Source organism: Idiotropiscis lumnitzeri, chromosome 14 (assembly GCF_059441095.1).
Source record: "Idiotropiscis lumnitzeri isolate Australia: NSW breed Sydney's pygmy pipehorse chromosome 14, RoL_Ilum_1.0, whole genome shotgun sequence".
NCBI lineage: Eukaryota > Metazoa > Chordata > Actinopteri > Syngnathiformes > Syngnathidae > Idiotropiscis > Idiotropiscis lumnitzeri.
The window spans coordinates 3,754,354-3,777,116 of record NC_142404.1 but is presented as its reverse complement, the minus strand read 5'-3'; the positions used below and the strand labels follow the sequence as shown (position 1 = coordinate 3,777,116).

Below are 22,763 nucleotides of genomic sequence, written 5' to 3'. Positions count from 1 at the left end.
AATTGTAATCTTAGCATGCATGATGTCACTCGTGCTGATGGTTGAAAATTTTCTAACATCCATTAGTTTGTTCTTTGGTATGGAGCCTCACATTACCCATAATGATTGATGAAAACAAACTGTTCCAATTTCCTGTCCCATCGAGTCCTCACTCTGACTTAACTTCATGTATATATATATATATATATATATATATATATATATATATATATATATATATATATGTGTGTGTGGATGAAGCCACTGTGGAATGGAGATGCCAAAATAGACCTCCACAAACTGACGGAGCTAAGTATTTTTTTTTTCCCTGGGGGGGACAAATAGGGGGAAGTTAAGGATATCTGAGGGGGTTTGCACATCACTGTTTTATTTTTTTTAACAAACCCAAACACTTTATTTTCAGAAAACTGATTAAAAAAAGTATGTTCCCCATAGCATATGGGGGAAAGTTGGCTAAAGATTTCTGGAAAAAAATCGGAAAATACCCAAAACTCAATTATCTGGTCTGGCATCTGGGGGGAGCGGGGGGAATCCAAGGATATTTTCAGAGGGGTAGTAACTGCATTTTCAGCAAAAAAAAAAAAAAAAAAAGAGACGTTGTCAGTAACAGTGGCAACGTAAAAGGGTGCAATCTGGCTTCAGCCGTGAGGGGCCTATGGATCATTCATGTGGCCCTAGAATTTTTTTCTCTTCCGCTGCTTGAAGGATGCTTGACCAATATGTCGGGGGACTGAGATAATATTTTATAAATATATTTTAGATTATAAAATACAATGCATAACACCGATTTCTGACATGGTTATAGCCCACTATACTACTCCAGTGTACTCCAACACACATTATCGAAATAATTTAAATACAAAATACTGAACAGAAAGCTGGGAGGAGGAAAATCAAACAAACATTGAAAGTCACAGGTTCAATAAGCACACTTTCCTGTAATTGCAGATTGCAGAGGCTGATGCTGTGATAGAAAAGAATACAGTTTTCCATTCCTTCTTTTCCCATCCATGAGCTGATCAACCCACGACATGAACTGTCTTCATCCATCCATCATCCAGGCCACCTATCTTCACAAGTGTCACAGGGGTGCAGGAGCCTACCTCAGCTGTCTTCCGGGTACACCCTGGGCTGAATGGCAGCCAATCGCAGGGCATTCAAAGACAAACACAATCACACCTAGGAGAAATTTAGAGCATCCAATCAACTTACCATGCATGTTTTTGGAATATGGGAGGACACCGAAGTACCCAGAGAAAACCCACACAAACTCGGGGAGAACATGCAAACTCCACAAAGAAACCCTTCAACTCCGAACTATGAGGCTAACGTGATAACCAGTCGGTCACCGTGCTGCCCACAAGAAAACTTCCTTTCTTTTAAAATCAATTACAGTGAAATACTTTGTTGTCTGATATCAGCACGACCCATTTCGGCGTCAGTCATAACTCGATGGGAATCGCATGTATTTAGTCTACTTTGCAATTACTCAAGTATCTGAGGCTCTTAATTTTAAAAATTAAACAATAAATGTAACTTTATCTAACTTGCTCTCTGACAAGTCTGCAACTGCTGGATTGAGTAAGCCCGGCCCATCTGGTGCAGCAAATGTCCCAACTCACCAGGGAGCATAATGGGGAGGGAGAGAAGGAGGAGGAGGTGGGGGTAGGTGGGGGAGAAGGGGGTCGGATTGAAAACAGATCAGCAGCCCTGATGATCTCAACACCACCGCATGTCCTCACAGCAACGGCCAAACCGCTTCTAAATTAATTTTGCTCCTGCTAACTTTGACCCAAACTCTCGCGACTGTCGGCTGAGAGGAGCACAAAGCGAGCGCTCCAGTGCGCACCTTTTGGTGTGGCGTGCGGGGAAGAGAGGATGGCTTGTAAAAGAAAGTTGGACGCGACTTCTTCTGTTCCGCTTTGAGGAAGGCTGCATATTTTTGCCCTGTTGAAAAACTTCTCCGAAACTCTGTACATGGAGTTTGGCCACGCACTCGAAGACGCCTGTTAGCGCCGTGTTCTTCCAGTTGCGGGATTAGATTCCCGGGAGGAATCAGTCAAAAGTTCTGTCGGACAAAAAAAGAGTGAGAACAACCGCTTCGAAGTGAAAGGATACGACGGTGGAGGTAAGGAAAAGTTTGTAGTGATGCTGACAACAAGTCACTTTCACTTTGATTTCTTTTACCGCGAATTCGTCTTTGTTTTACATTTCAAATCGACAGAAAACGTTCTCCTGCTTATAGTGCCATCCTCCTATACCTCTTTTATTGCATCACGTGTCAACGGCAGATGAGTACCGCAGCTTCACATCTTTTTTTTTTTTTTTTTACACTTTGAATTTATCTGACATCGGAATCCCAAACATTTTTCTCTTGCAATTTGATCCATATGGGAAGAGATGGGATCAAAAAGGTAGGCGCCAATGCCCCGCATGTAACTCAAATGGTTAAAAACAACTATTTTTTTTTTACATGACTTGTTTTCACAGAACAGTGTACATTTTCATCAACCATATTACAAGTTAATTCAAAGGCTTAGTTTGTTGTGTGTGTTATCTGCATAGGAAAAAATAATAATAGTAATAACACTATCAGAGTTCCTAATCTCTTAATCCTACTAAAACAAAATATAAATAAAAGTCAGAGTGAGGGGAATGCAGTAGCAGCACCAACACATACTGCATCACAGAGCTGTGGGATATGTGTACTTAATGTTGAAAGATTCAAAGTTTACTGTTTGCTCTTCAGCCTGAGCAGTCAACAAACACTTGACGTCTTTGTGGGCCCCCTTAGCAGCTATATTTGCTGTTGGCTTTACTATTATCTCTTGGACACTGCTAATGATCTTCAAACTCATCTCTGGTCTTATAGTTTTCACTTTTTATCTCGATGTAAATGGCACGTTATTTAACATTCAAAATGTATCTCAAGGCTTAAACATGTGGAGAAAGTCTTCAGTCAAGGCTGCTCACGTGTTAAAGAAACTCGCTGAACCCCTTGTCTGCAAAGTTCTGGATCTATGGTCATAATTTTCCCAAGACAATTCTCATAAAGTTGGGGAAATAGTTTCCAGAAAAAAAGTCGTCTTTTTAAACTGCTTAGCCAGCTTCAGACTGGGAGTAAAAAAAAAAAATCCACATTATGATCAAGAAAAGCAATTTTGGCACAACATTTAGTATTTAATACAATACTAATAATAATATGGTAATGAAGCAAAACAGTCAAAAAAGGTAGCCTAACATTCAATGTCACTTTTATGCGAGAATGTGTGTTTTCCACTTCACGTGATGACATCCCTAGTCAGCGCCGAAGTGATTTGCATGAGGGGAAAAAAAGTTTTAGTGCATTTGTCTATTGTGAGGAATGAAGAGTTCCAACAGTTAAAGCCTACGGGGAGTGAAAGGAGTAAAGAATGGCTGAGCCTATTCAGCTCATTCAGCCTCAGTTTGGGGGCTCTGCTCTGCAGCAGCGTTCACAGACCTATAGTGGTCATGTCACTTTCATCTTTGCAGGCCAGCCTCTCTCTATGTGGGGGTGTGTGGGTGTGTGTGTGTGTGTGTGTGTGTGTGTGTGTGGATTGGATGTGTATGTACTGTATGCTGCTCAAGCACCGTCTTCACACATCACTGGTCTTCTCATACACTGCTTTATTGATCAGCTTCCCTTTTTTGCCTATTTTTTTGGGAGAAAAGTATGGTGGGGTGCTGGGGTTGTATGTGAGTGTAAGTGTGTGTTGGAGGGGTAGAGCCCAAGAAGAAGGCAAGTGAGAGTAGGCGGAACAGCTTTTTTGAAAGCAAATACCGATGAAGTCTAGCGTACAGGGACAGAGAGGAGGGTTAGAGGAGCGGGTGAACACTATGTGAGTCTAAGGTGGGGGAGGAGCACCCTCTTCTACTATAACCACCCACTCCTGCTGAGTGACCTCAAAAGGAAAAGGAAGGAGAAGGCGTTCAAACCCAACCCATGCCTAGCCACGACTTACTTCATTGAGTTAAGTCACCGTGCTTTACCAATGAAGCCATTCAGCGGCCATCGTACGAAAATGCAGCTTGTGTGGGGTTGTTGAGGCCTCAATGATTTGGTGTGAAATTATTCACAGCTGCATTTTGTGCGAAGGGATGAAAGGCAATTGCCTTTTTTCCCTCCAACTTCGTTTTTTTGGAGATAGAGTCAGCTCGAAAGTTTCGAAAGTTGTAGGTAGGGCTGGGTGTCGTTTCAAATTTGAAAAATTCCATTCAATTCAAAGCAGCTTGATTTAAGTTACACGATGGATTTTTGATTCAGTGAAGGATTTCACAAAGTACCAATTTTACTTTCATATGGTAGACATTCTCAGAAAAAGCACAGTTGCAAATAGAAACTTCTTGCCCTAACTCTGTTCATTCATAAAAACCTGAACCTGAGAATTAAACCCAATGCAGTTACACTAATCATGTAACAAATGTGTTTTGGAACATGACCTGATCAAAGCTATAAATAATAATTTAAATCGATTCCACCGACTAGGCGGACTATGTAATGAAGTGGCAAAAACATACTTATGCCATTCACATTTCTGTGACTGTCTTGCAAAGTTTCAGTTCTTTCATTGGGGTCTTTCATTGTTATTTCAATCCCAAAAACTTCCAGACATCTGCCTTCTGCATGTTGTCACTGATTGTCTTGTTTGCTTCATTTATATTCATTAAAAACATTTTTTTTAAACATTAGTTATTGTCTTGAGAGTAAATGCAACTGAGTGAATTCCATATTCAAACCACCAGTTAATTTAGAAGTGCCTCAAAGTGAACATCTAATATTTGGCTGCCATTATAATTTTTAAAGCCATGATTACTGATATAAAACACTTATTGAGAACATATAAGCATCATTCAGAGCCACAAAATTAGTATACATTTTCTGAGTTTCAAATACGGTATCGACAAGTCATAGCACCACATGTGAGCATGCGCAGGAATAAATAAACGAGCCTGGAATGGCCGTGTGAGCGCGACAATAAGAATCAGTCACTTAAGATCGAGGGAAAAGTGGAAGAGCGAGCATGAGACGGTTGCTTACAATCATCTGTAGAGCACTTCACTGAATTCTGTCTCCTTTGCTTTTGGCATGTGGACAGCAGCGGGCAACCCTTGCTTGTTTTAATGTCCATTGTTTCACTCTCCTCAAGAAGTGCCTCTCATTCTATCTCAAGTGTGATGTTAAATAGACACCCATCATATCCTGGATGGGGAGACTGATGTAGAGGGAGTGAGGTTGAGCATGTTTAACCCTCTCCTACTTCCACCTCATTACCCTAGAGCAGCAATGAGAGAGCACTCCAGCCCCAGAGGAGAAACTGAGATCACATAGCATTGTACCACTTACAGGAAAACAGCAATAATGGGAAAAAAAAAAACGGGGAGTTGTGCAAACCAGTAAATTTGTCTTTCTTTTAAACTTACACATAAAAAAAATATTCAGGAAACCTGTATTTTTCAGTCATCATACTAACAGTTGCGTTTGTGTGTGTATATAGCATATGATGTGTTGTGTGTCGTCACTTAGGCTGCCAACTGATCAAAATTGTCGAAAAATAATTTAATAATTGCAGAGTTTTTTATTTATGTATTTATTTATTTGCCGCTTTGTTTTTCACTGCCTCGCCTCATACTTCCCACTGGCTGAAAGCCTTGTTTGTGACACATACGCAGCAGTGGTGGTCGAGGCCTTCAAGGCCTTCTCTGCTGGTCTAACTTAATCAAGAAATCATGATCATATTTTTCACTTTTATGTCATATTATACCCTAGTGTTGAAATTTTAGGTGACAGTTTTTATCCAATCAGTATTTAGCTAGCTCTTGTTGCCGGGCAGATTTTATAATACCAGTTGCATGCAATATTGGTCCTTCAGATACCATCGTGCCGGCGTCTGTTTCGTGTGAGTGAGGGGCTTTTACAGTTGATAGACAGTTTCGATCAGATCACAAGTTAATGACAGTGAGGCCTTCTCTGTTGGCCTTACGTTAAAGATGATGAACGCGTTTTGTGATTGGAGACTCACTCGTGAGGGGGCAGCGCTATGCGGAATCAACACACCAGGAAGTCGTAACTGGCGGCCGTTCGAAAATGGAAAATATATTCCTGCTTTCTTAAACCACAACGGCCGAAGGAGGGAAAAGTGTGGATTAATTGCAGATACACTTGCAATGCCATTTTCAAGACAGTCATCCAACACTCACTCAATTCTGCGTAAGTGTCTTTCTGTATATTATTTCTCCAGCCGTGGTGTCATAAATGATGGTAATATTAGGGGTATTTTTTGTCAAGTCAGACTAAGTATGACTTCACTGAAGGCCTAGGTGTGAAATGCACGGGCCGCCACGCCGTAGTGGTAATTGGGAAACAAAAGCATTGTGGGTAATGCAGTGTCATGGCAGCACAGCGGTGAGAAACGAGCATCTAATAAGAAATCATGTGGCTACTTTCATTTCAGACACCGTCAGACAGTCGTGTCTGTAAGCAAGCAATAGCACACCCAGGTTTTTGTGTTTGTTTGATGTATTGCAATGTGCTGTTTGGTACGTTAACATATGGTTGCAGCTATTATGGATTACTGAGGCATCAGCCAGTGAATTTATGTTTACTAACAACCAAAACACAGTTTTTGTGTGCCTGGGTTTGATAGGGGAACAGTAACTGCACAGCGCATGTGGTACCTCACAGTCTCTCTTCATTCATAGTCACATGTGGCCACGCACAGTGTGTTGCATTTGTGAACAAGTGAAATGAAGACTTGCGAAGGAAAACTAAATCTTTTGGATAATGGTTGAATAAATATCTTTGCTGCTGTAACACTTCAAATTTCCCCATTGTGGGACTAATAAAGGACATCTTTATCTTTATCTTTAAAAACAGGTTGATTTTAGTGTGCTTTGGCACAGTGACTTTTACTGGTCTCATTTCACTACCATCTATATATTAAAAAAAAAAAAAAAGTTTTGGTCCCCAAGAAGTGTGAAATATGTTTAAGAGCATTTATTTTGTATTCAAAGTTTCATAGTATTACTAAAACTCAGCATGGACTATTTGGCTCCATTTAAAAATGCACTCAATATTCAGCTAAGAAAATGAAAGCATTCAATTTAAGTTGTTGCATCATTTATAAACATGTCAGGAATGCTGGTACAAGTTGCAAAGTTTAATCAAAGTTGAATGTCGTCTTTATTTTTAATTTGTACATACAGTACCTTAAAGAATTCAAGCTGTTATGAAACGATGGTTATTTAAGAGCAGCTGCTCGCTGGTGCGATATGCCACAATTTATACATGATCTGATTAGTCAACAGATTGTGTCTCCTGTTTGTTATTTGTCGACTTGTAGCCCTAGTCATCACAATAAACTAAAAGGGAGGGAATGGCTAAACTTTTCAAATATTTTCTGTAGTTGCATGTTGAAGAAATGCAATTTCATCAGCAACATCATCGTTGCCGATTGGCTTACAAAGGAACAATGATGACTGCAGCTCTAAAGTCTTTTGGGGAAACCCTACCCAGGTCACCGGAGGTCAGGTAGTTTGTGAAAGGGGGATGGGAAGACACATTTCATTATCTCAACACAAGATTAACTCTCTGGACAATGAACAATGGAAAGTGTCAGATTCTTAATTCCCGGTCCTCTTTCAAAATAGGTGATAAATCTAAAGTGTTTGACTATATTTAAATGCAAGTCTGACTTTTTTACTTTCATTTAATTTTTCGGTAAATACTATTTCAATAAAATTTACATTATATATATATATTGTTTGTATTCCTCAGTTTGTTTGTGGTACTGCATATTCAAAATAAATTTTGCTCAATAGAAGCACAAGAAAGCTTGATGTAATGTAACATAAATATTTTTCATTTCATAAATTGAATTTTAGTGAGCAGACACTTTTTGGAAAAATATTTTTTGTAATGTATTGGATGTGAATAATGTTTTACATCTACTAATTAATTGAACTTAGTCATCAGTTTGTTTGCGTGTGATGATCAGTCATTGCGGCCCCACTTTGCTAATGTTTGTCTTTCAGTGACAGCATAGAAAGTTCATAACACACGACCCAGACTTTGCATTGCATATTTAACGCACAAACCTCAATTCCAATTAAATTGGGCCGTTGTGTAAAATGTGAATAGCAACAAAATACAATGCACATCATTTTTTTCCCAACCTATATACAATTGAATACATTTCAAAGACAATGTATTTAATGTTCAAACTGATAGACTTAATTGTTTTGGGAAATATTCAGTCTTTTTGAACTGGATGCCTGCAAGAGATGGCAAAAAAAGTTTAATTAGTTTACCACTGTGTTACCTTTTCTTTGAACAATATTCAAAAGTGTTTGGAAGCTGAGGTCACAGTTGTTGAAGTTTTGTCAGTGCCTAAATGGCCATGAGAGGCATGAGGGCTTAGCGTGTTTGCGGAACAGTACTTGAATAATTCATGGGAATTGATCGAACAAGTTTGTGACAGCGAGATAATACACCGCACATTTTCAATAGCAGATAGGTCTGGCCAGTTTAGTATTCATGCTCTTTTACTATGAAGCCACACGAGCAGAATGTGGTTTGTCATTGTCTTACTGAAATGAGAAGGACATCCCTGAAAAAGATGTTGGTTGTATGGAAGCATATGTTGCTCTAAAACGTGTGTGCACCTTTAATCACCCCTGCCATGGGCATCAACACACCTCCATCCGATCACAGTTGCCGGATGTTGAACTCTGTGCTCATAACAATCCCAATGCTCATTTTCCTCATCGGCCCCGATGACACGACGCCCACAACAATTTTAAATGTTGACTCGTCAGACCACATCAGACATTTCCATTTTGCGTCAGTCCATCTCAAATGAGCTCAGGCCCAGCGAAGCTGTTGGCGTTTCTGGGTGTTGTTGATATATGGGTATTGCTTGCATGGTAGAATTTTACTTTGGATTTGTAGATGTAGTGACAGACTGTGTTAACTGGCAATGTGTTTCTGGTGTTCCTGAGGTAATGTGGCAATATTCTTGACACATTGCTGCGAGTTTTTAATTCAGTGCGTTCTGACGGAAATGAGGGTCACAGTCATTCATTGTTGGTTTTCGACCGTGCCGCTTATGTGTAGGTATTTTTCCAGAGCTGGCCACTTGACCATTTTTTGTCGGTCAGTCTCCCACCCGCCAGCCGCGACCTACATACCATTCCGGCCTCGACCCTCGGGCCTTATTCATAAAAATTGTCGGCCTCCGACTTCCTTGGACTGTAGATGAAGAAATCTCTAAAGCCCATATCCGACTGACGGGCAAACGTGCCACTGCTGGCAAAGGTAGCAAAATTCACATTCACGTCAGGGTTTGTTCAAGGTCCCAATGTTCTGCGACAGTTTTAGTGTTATTTCATGTCACCAGGCAATTTTGTACATGAAATTTCCTTGCGATGAGAAAAGTACAGCCAAACGTTTGGCAACCGCTTGCAACATTGAACGAACGACGATAACTCAACTTTTGCTACTTTTGCAAACACTCACATATGTTCGCTGCTCAGTAGCATAGGGACAATTGTTGGTTGAGAAACATTGTTCTTAAACTGTTGTAGTATTTGCTCACAGTGGCGACACTCACTATAAATAGGAAATAAATGGGAATAATTGAAAATAATCAAGGGGCAAAGACACCATGACTTTATCTGTAAAAGTGACTTTTAAGAGGTGATTTAAAAGGCTTGGCCCCTGTTTTAGAACAATTATTGTTTATTAGTATGTGATTTGCAGTGTCTGTCATACAAATACACATTAGAAAAGTAAAACGATGAATGGTCATTAATATCTGCGATAACTTGCTCATTAAGATTTTTAATGACTCCGACAATTAGCGTTTCTCATACTTCATAGACAGACCTCAGCAAAATATGGCCTGTGGGCCGCATCCCGCAGGATCTGACTGACCTTCACAGTGACCATAAAGTCAAAGTGAACATGAAGTAATACGTACAATATGTGGTGCTTTTATTTTGAAGCTGTGCTTTTAATTTTGGTGCACATAAGTGGGCGGTTCTCCAAGCATGGTAGCGAGCAATTTGCGTCTGCGGTGTTGTTACTTTAGCTTAATTTTTACAATATTGTGCAGCTTTTCCCACCACTCTTAACATGACGGTATGCTTTTTCTAAATACAAACATGTTATCTTGGCCCTCACAAGTGTTTTAATTTTTCATGAGGCCCCTTCAATTGATTAATTAACTTAATTGCCCACCCCTGCTTTAGACAAGGGGTCTCCAACAATGTTATGCAGCCACCAACATTTACCACAGGCCTAATTTGATGCAGTAGAAGAGACTGAGATCTTTGCAGAAGCGGTTGACAACAAAATGCAACCATATGGATGAGTTATGATTTATACTGAGGCCTGTCATTGAAAAAAACAGAATGCTGACTTAAGAGCTGGACATATGCTTCCCTCTCAGTGTATCTATATGTTGGGAGAGACTATTTTGTAATTTGTACTGATGAAGTGCCAGGCCACAGACGCCTCTTGGATAGAAGCTTGAGACTACAGATGAGAGAGCTATAGTTATGCTTGGATATACGGTAGACATGTGGTTGTCTTTAGCAACCGAGTCCTTCGACTTTCTCCTATGCTCTAAAAACATGACTGTTGCTAGAATTACCTCCATGTCTCCCTGCCTCAAGGCAAATTAGATTTGCTTATGTTAGGTAAGAGCCTCACTGGGAAAAGTTGGATGATTGTTACATGCAGAAACGTCTCGGTCGTTTCACATCGAGGAATGTCTGGCTGAACTTCGAAGTGACAACATGTGATTACAAAGAACATTCTAGGAAAAACATTGACAGTGGTAGACTTGGATGCCAAGTCATTTGGTCCTCGCTGAAAAGTGTTCAGTTGTGTTTCTACTTTTCACAGATCTAATAAAAGAAAAAAAAATGAAAATACAACAAAAAGACAAAATTGTTGACTGCTACTTCCTTATTAGTTTTCCCACTGGATTCAATGATGCAAGGAACTTTGTCATAGCAGCCCATATTTACACATCTGAGGTCCCAGATTTACCTGAATAAATCCCCAAAAGAGACGCATGTATAAAATACAATCAAATAGAATAAAACTAATAAATATAAACTATAAATTAGCATAACAGCCAAATTAAATGAAAATTGAGTTCCACAAAACACCTGGTCAAGTAATCCAGCTGCACAAAAAACAGCTATGATGTGTATTTGTCTGTATGAATGTAATAAAACAATTGAGAGTAAATTGTACACAGTGGTTGATACCTTGTTATTTGCATACTTACTGTTTCAACCTATACATCATCTATAAAGTTAAATGAAATATTAAGACATTTGCACCGACCGAATGTAAATATTTGTTTAGAGTGACCCTTTTGCTGTGTTCCTGTATCCCCTAAAATGTTAATAAAGTTAATTCATTCTTCTGTGAAACTATTTTGAAACTGTGCTCTCTTCATTCCTGTTGGTGTAACTGAAGCCAGCTCAGCGTGATCCTTGTCTAAATGAGTTACAATGACTGCTGTGGATCTCACCTGGTCTCCTCACAGTTATTGTTGTCACAGATGAACACACATAAACTCCCAACTTGAAGGTGTCTCTGTCTTCTAATGCTTTAGATCTAAAGTTGAGACAGCTGGGCCACAGCTCACACCAGAATTCCTACTAGAGTGGTAAATTCGCTGCAATAACAAAAGGGATGTACTAAAGTAATACATGAGAACAATCTTTCTCATCTCTTGCAATCTGAACATGTAGCTTTCTAACATCTGGGAAATATTTGAACGCCAAGATTTTGCTGTTGTTTTTAACAGCTGAGAGGGTTCGAGATTGAGTGTGAACAACAGATTTAGGTTGAATGACCGGGGCCAAATGTTTCAGCGAGCTCCAGTCAGCAGTGTGCAATGTGGCGCCAATGACAGATGTAACTTTTAACACACAACCAAAGGGTCACTTAAGTGTTAAGTCAGCTGTTACTGGCTGTGACACATGTTTGCGTTGTTCAACCTGAAGAAGCTTTGACTATAAAGTAAATCGTCAAGAACAAAGTTTTCCAATACATCCAGAGTTGATAATTCAAGTGATTCATTTAGCGTTCAATTGCGCAACTGGCTCTGTACCAAGATGACTGTGAGTGATTTAGATGACATTTAAATCATCAGATGTTTCATTCGCCCAAAAGTTAATGTAAGTTAGAGTTATTCACTCGACTGACTGCATCTTACCAATTCGCTTTACACAATTATATGCTTCCAAATTTGTGGCCGCAGTTTTCGGAAGGCAATTTTCTGCTCCAGCATTGCTGTGCCTCAGTCCTCAAAGTGCTGCCCATAAAGGCACGACTCTAAGAGACTCTTTGCTTTCATTTAGTCTTACTGATGGACTTTCTAAGAACAATACATCACTTTTGTTAAGTATTGCATTTTTATTCATGCCCCTCCAGAAAGTTTGAGACCTAGCAGTTGCCAATAAGATGCTCCCAATTTCGGTACAAAATCGTCATCAGACTGACATGCCGGTGTTCTTCTCTCAAACGTGTTGTGGCCTGAATGTAGTATACGCGTTCCAGAACGCATGCATGCGTGTACTTCTCACGCAGTGCCGTAACTTGACATAAAATGGGTGGGATATGAAAAAGAAAATATCAGTATTATTTTGGGTGGCATAATACGACACAGCACAAGAAATAGCATACGTATCACAATTGTAATTAACTCAATTATCATGGTATCACTGTAACAGTTTAAAGACATTGCTAAAGAAACAAAAAAGACTTTAAAGGTCTTTTGACAATTCATGCTAGTCAAGGCTCCAGACTGGAATTGAGAATGCACAGAAGCTTAGTCTGCCTGTTAACAGTTGAAGTCCGTTTTTACTGGAGTTCACAGCCAACAGTTTTTTAAAAAATAATGGAATATTGTTAATATTTATTGTTTGATTTTTAAATGTTTACTGGTAAATCATAGATAGTTTCATTCTTTGGGACCTCACCATGATGCTCACTTCCAAATTCTGCTTTTTAATTCCACCAGCAACAGTTATCAGTCTGTAGCATGTACAGTATGTATTGATTTAGAATCATTTACTTCTTTATTACGGTGCGTTTCATAATCGATTGCTAACTAATAACTCAAAAGCGTATCTGTGTAGATTCCTTGTGTGGTAGTGTACCATTAGCTTCACATCTGTTTTCAGTTGGTTCAGGGAGACAAAGAGATCAACTCCAGGATATTGCGTCGCAAGAAAGGTTACACTCAGGGGTGGGGTAAGAATTCATCCGTGGGGGAGTTTTCGCTGCTGTTTTAGATGCCTATTACATTACATAAATCATTATCTGCTCAGTAGGCTTTACACCGATCTCATTGGCTATTTTGGCTGGGCCGATGTTTTGCATTTAATGCGCATTTTGTGATCAGCTGTAATGTCACTTAATGCAACAACCACACTTAAGAAAGCTTTCACTGCCTTCAAAGATATGCAGAAGTCCCATTTCCATGAATTCAGTATAAGACTACCATACCACAGCAAGCCAATTCATTTCTTTATGCCGTGCAGGAGTTTGAACACGTTCTTCATAAAAATAATTTAGAGAAATTCCCAACTAATAGATTTAGGTGTATTTTTTTTCTATTGTGTTTCAAAAGCAGCAACATGGTTACTAAAGCTTAAGTTCTGTTTATTTGTTAATACAATACAATACAATTTTATTTATATAGCGCCTTTCACAACAGCTACAACAAAGCGCTTTCCATATGCTGTCACGTAAATTAGCAGGTATTTAGAACTCAGCAATGCATTTATATTTTACAAAACTGTAAATAATAGATACTTGCTACATTTAGCCACCCAGTCAATTGTACTGAGGACACCACCCAAGTTTCATGTAAATGTGTATGGTCAACTACAATGTCTACAATTGCTAATATTTCAAGAACATATTTTTCAGGCAGCATGTCAAAAATACTGCATTTCAGATGAATAAAATGTTTTACATGCAAATCACACTCATTTTTTCCCCCCACTCCTGTCTAGGGCCCAACCAATTAATCGACTGGCCGATTATGGCTCTTCAAACATCGACCAAAAAAAAGAGCCAAATGGCTAATATTTGCTGGTTGTTTTTACCTTCATATACTCTCACTATTTACAGAAGTAGTACACAAATAACACTGTTCACATTATTTACTACACGAAAATCTATACCACAACCTTGTATCTTCAAATATATATTGTGAAATTTATTGATAAGGACATAAGGACCAAACAAATTAATACATTTTGACAAACAACCTAAATGGTTTGTTTAAAAATAAATAAATAAAAATTGACCGCAAAATAACAAACAAAAATGTGTTAAATATTATGCAAATATACTACTGGTAACACAAATACACACTTGACAATGATTTATGTCCTTATAACTTCATTAATTAAATGCATTGTCACCCAATGTGACAAGGAACATTTTTTAAAAAAAATTCTCTGCCAAAAAGAGACATGTGGCGGTATATGTCAATATTTTGCAGTAAAATAGTTTAAAATTGATGGAACTATTCCATGATCTTTTGTTCCACTTAATATAATACACAATCAAATTTTTTAAAATAAATAAATAAGTGTCACCAAACCAATGGTCAGAAAAGGTCCCAATCAAAAAAATGCGAAGAAATTTATTAAAGTACGAATTAACTTTAACAAGTATTGAAAAAGTATATATATATATATATATATATATATATATATATATATATATATATATATATATATATATATATATATATATATATAATTTTTTAAATTAATACCAACCATTTAACCAGCGTTAAATGTCAAAGCAAGTCTCTCACAGTTTAATCCATATGGGATGTTTCTGTGTAAACACTGGGTGGGACCCACATAATGACGTATATAACTTGAAAAAAAGAAGCAGAAGAAGAAGAAATCTGACGTCCTGTGACAGCACTCCACTGAGATGAAAATAACGTCAATAAAAAAGAAATATGAGACAGCCTGATTGTGGAGAATTTCAACATGGACCAAACCCAAATGTCAAACTCAGACAGCGATCTCCGCCCAATTTAAAATTATTTGTAGTGATCGCACGCTTTCACCGGCGCTGATCGGAAGCTAGATGCTTTTACAAAAGAACACACCCATGATATAATAAAACAATTCATTTTATTAGACATATTGTTCCATCTTGTGATTAGATCGGTGATCGGTTATCTGTTTATTCAAACTCACTGATCAGTCCAAAAGTCCGATTGAGTAAAGCCTGCCGTTCATTGCGTTGCATTTTCTATTCTGATAAAGAGAACAGTTATAATAGAGGCACATCTGGACAGAGGGACAGACTGACTGTCTGAATGACTAATTCTAGCTCCAAAATATATGCTATTTAATCCTACTGGTAGCCGGTAGGAATACAGTTTACAGTGTGGTAAACCATACAACAAAGTTTTAGACTGTGGTTTTCAAATTAGTTGCCTGCTTGGAATTGCCACAGCAACGACTAAACATAATTTGAAGACGGAAGTACTTGGTTAGCAAAGAACGCTCACATTGAGAGAACAAATGTGAGGTTAAATTAAAGGGCTTTTGTAAAATTATTGCAGTTTTAGGCCAGTCATTCGTGCTGCTCAGAGTTGGTAATTTGAGGATATATACATCAACAGTGGTGTTTTGTCTGAAATATATATGGAACACTTTGGATTCAGTTATATATGAGCTACAACTTAACCACTGTGCCATGTGAAGCTTAGTAAGGATCCTATATCAGGTTGGATCACAATTAAGTTAAAGTCAAGTAAATAATAACCAACGACATTCAGATTGGATGATCCAGAAGTAATGTTGAGGTTATTGAATGAGTTTTATTTTTTTTTTACTTTTTTGTTTATAGAATTTTTATAAGTGAAGGGAGACCAACCAAGAATTTAATTGTTCGGTATTACTGTTGTCTTTTTACCATGCATAGGGCATCTTGAATAATCAACACCTTCTTGAATGTGGCTTGAGACTACTGAAAAAACGGCAAGCAATGAGTGTGTGTGGTAGATGAATGAGACTAATGAGACTAGTTTGGGACAAAGACAAAGAGGACTTGTTTTTGTTGTTGGCGTTGAGTATGGCCACTAAGCTGTTGGGGTTTCCAAATAAACATTCTTGAAAGAAGTTGAGTCTCGGTGACCCTTTTGGGACTCTACAATATTCCTATTTTTAACGTGCAACTGCTACATTTGATCGCCATCAACACATCAGCGCAAGAATATTCTGGAAAATATATATAACTTTCATAACAACCTACGTTCGCAGTAATGACAAATTTTGGCAACAGCTTTAAATTTCATGTCATTATATGAAGTTTTCAGGTTAGGCAGTGGATCTTATTTGAACGGGTCAAGTCAGGTTTCCTCTTGTACAACGGAATGAATATTGGCGGCCCGGGTCGGAACTGGATCTTGAAACATATACTTTCTCAGGCCTCTAACTGTATAGCCTCGACACCTGTCCGCCTGTAAATTAGATGGGCTGGTCGAGGCATTCCTTTTGATTTTGCACATTTAAGTGTCGCCCGGAAAATGTTTAAGGACCTTAGTTCATAAGCTGTAAAGTTTCATGTGTGTACCACAACTGAAAGGACCATTTCAAAGCTGTCTAAAGCTATTATTCGCTATCAGTAACTCTCCTGTGAGGAGCTTGGCCTGCAAAAGAACTAGTCTGTCGTCCATTTCGTGGGTTGTCACATCCCAACAGTTGACACTGAGTTCTTTCAGCCATGACCAAATTGTTCCTTAACCAAGCAGAAGGTTAATCAAACCTTTGCCATGGATGCGGTGAATCTCATTCAAAGGTAAATTATAATGGCTGTCATGACTAATCCATTCCAAAAGGGGGCGAGGGAGTTTGGAATGTTTGGCGCATGTGAAAAGGTTTGGATATGCACGGGGGCATATTACCAAGTGCAGTCAATTATTTTCATTATCATGAATCGGAAACAGTTTGCTTGTAAAGGCTCGATTAATTCCCTAAAATTACCCCAAAAAAATTACGTAAAGTATTTTTTCCAACAGAGCACATAATCGCTCCTCATCCAGCTTGAGTAGAAGCCAATATGATAAAGACAACAAAGTATGTAAAACAAAGCTATATTTTGGCTTTTGGACGTTGTTTTGATAACCTGCATACTTGTCACCTTCAGAAACCTGAGTGCGGAGGTCTGCAGGTGGCAGACCTTTGCGATCCATCTCCTGTGTTTTCCAATTGAGCGGAGTGTGCAGCAGAAGTTAGGAAGAGTGTGCATAATACGCAGTGTGTACGTGTGTGCTGTCAGGAAGGAGAGTCTACCAGCATGTGGATCACACTGACTGAAAGATAGGCAGGAAGAAAAGAAAGTAAGAAGCCTGGATATCTTCAAAATGAGAGGGCCTCTTTTGATCTATGTTTTCATTCCTTTCAGTGTTGGTGAAAGGGGAGCTCTTGAACGGTAGTAGAGGAGAGGAACACTTGAAACTGAACGAGGCTCTAAGAAAAACACACAGCATGTTTTAACACAAGTCTGCAAGTCTCGGGCAAAGGTGGCAGGAGGTGAACAGAAGACAAAGGAAAAATATAAATAAATGTTAGAAAGGGTTTGTGAAATGTAAATTACTTGACAGTGAGTCTGACTAGGGATTTTTTTAACTTGACGGTGTTAGTGACAGACAACTAAATGGATTCATTATTCAGTTTAAAACATCAGCTGAAATGAAGAAAAAAAAACATTAATTGAGACATCGATTGCTATAAATCTCAAATGTGTGTAATATTCAAATAATTGAATCTTGAAGCAATTTGGAAGAATTGGAATGTGACCAAGTGGCATTATTGTTCATTCAATCGGAACTCGTTTGTGATTTAGATTATTATTAGAACATCATGAAATCGGCTTTGGGAGGTTGAATGACATTCAGAAAGACAACTGCAACGGCAACTCTCCTGGGCAGCCTTATATTCATATAAATACAACACAGGTATTGAAACTGACATAAAGTATTCAGTTAAAAATTATATTAAAAAAAATACAATTAATCAATGAATTTGTTAATAATGAATGTTCCTAATTTTTAGACAAATAGAGTAACTACTACTAGATCAACAGAAAAGGGTTGAATCAAATTTTTTTAACAGACTTTCATTTTTGTAAATTCCATCATTTTTACATTTGCAGTTAAAATAAATCAATGAGCCTCAAATAATATCTTCACCTTCTCTTAATTCTTCTTCATCTTTGGTGTATTTTGAGAGTAATCAAAACCTACACTTTTTGTATTTCACCAATATTGTACTTTTTAATTTACAATTTGGTTCATCTCATTTTCCACCAAACAGCATGCTACAAATTAACTAAATACTGTAGTACTACTATTTTTATTAATCCGTTTACTTTCATATCATTTTCATATCATATTTCTATTGTCACATGCAGAAGAGGGTGAGAAAAAGAGGAGGGTGGTGTGTGGGTTGTGTTCGTGCTGCTTTGGGGTGGCCAGCCAACCAGAAGAAGAAGAAGTGTCCCCTTGTTTTTTGTTCTCTTTTGGCCTCTGCCATCTGCCCACTCGGTTTCTGACACCTGTACCAGACCGTCAGAGCTGGGGTGATTCCCTGTCATTGCTGGTGACATGGCACTAGCATGTGGAGAGACACAGGGAATGTGGGGATTCATCATAGTGAATTTCGTCAGCCAGTATCCAAATTATTATTACTACTTGCTGTAAATTCAGACCCAACTCAGTTATCTGCACTGAGAAGATTTGAGACAAATTAGCTTGCTGGCTAGTTTGTTTTGGCTGCAGAAAATAAAGAAACAGATGCAGCGAACACCTGTTAGTTGCTCACCTCTAATCGGCTTACATTGGCTCTGTGACAGGTGACTGGCACCTCTGAAGGGTCACAAACATGACTGCAAGTGCACACACACCCACACACACACGCACGCACACGCGTCAAAATAAAAGATGACATGTTGCATAGCCGCATGAAATCAACAGCAGCACTACACACATTTTGCTAGATTCTGAAGCTATATTTTACTTTCCATCCCAAAAGTAGTATTTGATTTAAAGTTGTATTGACACTCATACATGCAAAAAAATGGTGACAAATGTATGGCCCATGGGTCGGATCGGGCCCGCGAACAATTTGAATCCGGCCCGCAAGAGGATTTCGTAAAGTATAAAAACTATTTAAAGGTTCCATCTGAAATCTGCTAAATGGCACACAACAAACACATAATGAACACAAATAATTGTCATATTAATAACTGTTTACTTGTTCATGAGGTCACCCTTTCGACCCTGTCATTCAAAACCTAAACATGCTCACTATTTTACACCCAACCGAAAGTCACAGTTTGTTTAAAAAAATATTAACAAAAATAAAAATAAATTATGTGCTAAACCTGACACTTTTTACTGCTAATACTAAACACATTTGACAAATTTCAACTTCCTTATTATTGGCACGGCACGGTGGCCGACTGGTTAGCACGATGGCCTCACAGTGAGAAACAGCATCGGGCGTGGGTCCGGCCAGCCTGTGTGGAGTTTGCATGTTCTCCCCGTGCTTGCGTGGGTTTCCTCCGGGTACTCCGGTTTCCTCCCACTTTCCAAAAAAATGCATGGCAGGCCGATTGAACACTCTAAATTGCCCCTAGGTATGAGTGTGAGTGCGGATGGTTGTTCGTCTCTGTGTGCCCTGCAATTGGCTGGCAACCAGTTCAGGGTTTGCCCCGCCTACTGCCCGAAGATAGCTGGGATAGGCTGCAGCGCCCCCCGCGACCCTAGAGAGGAGAAGTGGTACAGAAGATGGATTGATGGATATTATTTCATTAAATGCATTGCGCCACACAACCATAGATGTGCAATATGCAAATATGACACGCCCGGATGTTAAAGCTTGTACTGGATCGATTTTCTGTTTTGATAGCAATTGTTTTAAGACGCGTCACGCGAAAGCGTAACAGCTCTGACGAAGGAGGAGCAAGGAGTTTTTGCATTGCACTAGAAAAAATCTTTTCGTCCGGAAAAAAGCTAAAGTTTGAGCCGTCGTGCATGCATTAAAATTTTAATTTTGGTTACTGCAGTTTTATGTTGCTCATGTACAATTGCACATGATAGTTTTGCTTTGATTGTGATATGAACTTTTAATACCCTTTTTTCTCTACCTACAAATAACTTTTCTTGCTTCGTATTTTGTTTTGTCCAATTCCACAGCAGCACGAGTCCATCTCATTCAAATATTCTCTCTCTTTACAACAACTTGTGAACGTGTGCAGACATTTTCGCACGACAGTCCAAAAATACATGATGACCACCAGCTTGCATGAGAGTGCGGATTGCTTTACTCACAGGAATGGAGCGAGTCATGTTTGTTCTTCGCAGAGAATGAACCTACCAATTCAAACAAGTGGCACGTTGCCACGTCGCCAGTCCATTCACACACACATGAGGAGGTATTGACACAGCGTGTGGCTTAAACCTCAGCACTAAGGGCCACTCGCATTTACAATTGGAACAGAGCGAGCACTGTGAGCTCATTACATCAAACTGAGAAACCCATGTGTGTTTAGGGGTTGAACTGACATTATTTACACTGACAGAATAAATATGTCGACAACCATAATGAAATAACCACGTAAACATTGAATTACATCTGCTCTTGCCTTCTCAATTATGGAAGAAAAACTTAAACCCTTGACCACTTAGTAATTTATGCAGCTGGAAGGGGAACGGGAAAGCATGGATGGAAACATTTGATTAGTCCATCACACATGCAGATAATGTGTTGAAGGGAATTTTAAACAAGCTATGTATTGATAGACTCCCCGTGTTAGAATATTACTGCCACATTTATGTTGTGACTTTCGGCTTGTCCAGTCAGGCGTCAATCAAACCGGCATCATGGGCATGTAAGGCAACAACATGTACCACTGCACGGCCAGGTGTAATTCTAAAATGTATTCTTCCTTGCACATTGCAGACCCAATCAGAATTGTCCTTCCTTTGATGCAGGTTGTCGGACATTAACGGAGCAGCATGGAGACGTCAGCTCCAGCTGCCACTGAGAAGAAGGAGTGCAAAGGTCCTGGTTTGGATGGAAGCAGCTTCTCAGAAATTCCAAAGAAGCCCTCTCCCACCTCCAGAGGTACAAAATTCCATTCTTATTAAGCCTTTTGTCCAATCTTTAATTTGTCAGAAAAAAAAACCCAAACAATATTGAATTGGAGGAAAACCAGACAATTCTCTTGCTATTGCGCACACAAACACATTGTAAATCTCGTTTCTATTTTCTGTAGGATCATGTTCCACTGTGCAATAAGCATAATGTAAAACACGATGACTCGCATAAGCAATTGGGTGATACATGAAAAGAGATGATGGGGGCGCATCATTTAGAGATGCCAGAAAGGAGATGATGAAAAAATGCTATAATGAGGTCGAAAGACCTTGTTCTCACCTCCCGAGTGTACATTTCATGAATTACTAAAAAAGGCTGGCATAGCAGTGGACGGCATGGTGTATCAGAGGCCTCTGATAAAGTCAGAGAAAAAGGAAGGGTCTTTGAAATGCAAACAAGATGTCATATGATATTGTGGTATTAGCGTTTTTTTTTTCTCTTTTCTTAATGATGATCTTGGTGGCCTGCCACAAGATGAGCCATGAGCATTAATTGTTTAGGGATGCGGGGTTGAAACTAGGACGTTTCAGTGCACCCACCCTGGCACCTCCACAAAGAGTCGACAAGTATTTTCAAGTCAGCAAAGAAAATATCTAACTAGCTTGAGATGAATTATTCATAGATATGACCATTGCACGTCATGTAGCTCTACAGGGGTTGACGTTTCATTACCTTGCGCCGCTGTCAAAAAAATAATGCTCACTTTTCAACAACCGTTTGCGGATGTGACGTAACATAGAGGGCACATGCTGGGTCAAAGTCACTAAATATAAAGAGGTCAGCTCTTATTTGCATAAGCAAATATATGACAAAAACTGGGCTTAACGAGGTCGCAGGACCTTGTTCGTGCCTCTGAGGTACCGATGTTATAAATTACTAAATGCTGCTGGTGAACGCGGCTTGTAGACTTTGAAACCCCTCAGAGAGCCACAGAGGCATCATCTAAGGGCTACTGCGGGAGCAAATCATTCATAGCATCATAAAGCTAACTTAAACACTCCGGGGGTAACGAAAAAGGAGAACATTGGATTGTCCTTAGACACTTGCTCTGCTTTTGTTGTCATTTAGTTTATTCATTATATGATCCGGTTATTAAGTATGCATTTGCAAAGAAAAATAGAGCAAATGTGTATTCCAAGAATCCCTTTTAAGAAGACAAACATTCATCTTAAAGGGGCACCATTTATTTAGGTTAGTTGTGTTTCGGAATATCAAGTCCGAACCACAGAGACTACATTAATGTTTACAAGTTCAAAAAAATGAAAGAAAGAGAATAAAACAACAACACAAACATTAAGACCTAATAAGCAAACTCAAATCCTTTATTTATTTATTTTTTTCATTCACACTGGCGTTCCTTTAGGTTTAAGAAGCCCGGGCTTGTTCTCTTTGAAGTGTTCTGTTTCGTAGAGCATGTTCTACTATGTAGATATGTGGCCTTTACTGAAGGATGCATGTTGAGACAAACATACAGCAGAGGAAAGAGAGCTTTGACTTACAAGTCCAAAAGTGCA

At 38.9% G+C, this 22,763-nt stretch overlaps 1 protein-coding gene across 1 annotated transcript in view; it reads left to right on the top strand.

Annotated features, from left to right (window-relative positions):
* The first annotated feature begins 1,724 nt into the window (after window positions 1–1,724).
* Window positions 1,725–22,763, top strand: part of gli2a (GLI family zinc finger 2a) — a 77,671-nt gene continuing 56,632 nt past the window's right edge. The window contains exons 1-2 of the mRNA XM_088315605.1: window positions 1,725–2,128; window positions 21,084–21,216. Coding sequence (XP_088171731.1) covers window positions 21,108–21,216 — 109 coding nt within the window. The 5' untranslated portion in view covers window positions 1,725–2,128; window positions 21,084–21,107. The remainder of the gene's footprint in view (window positions 2,129–21,083; window positions 21,217–22,763) is intronic.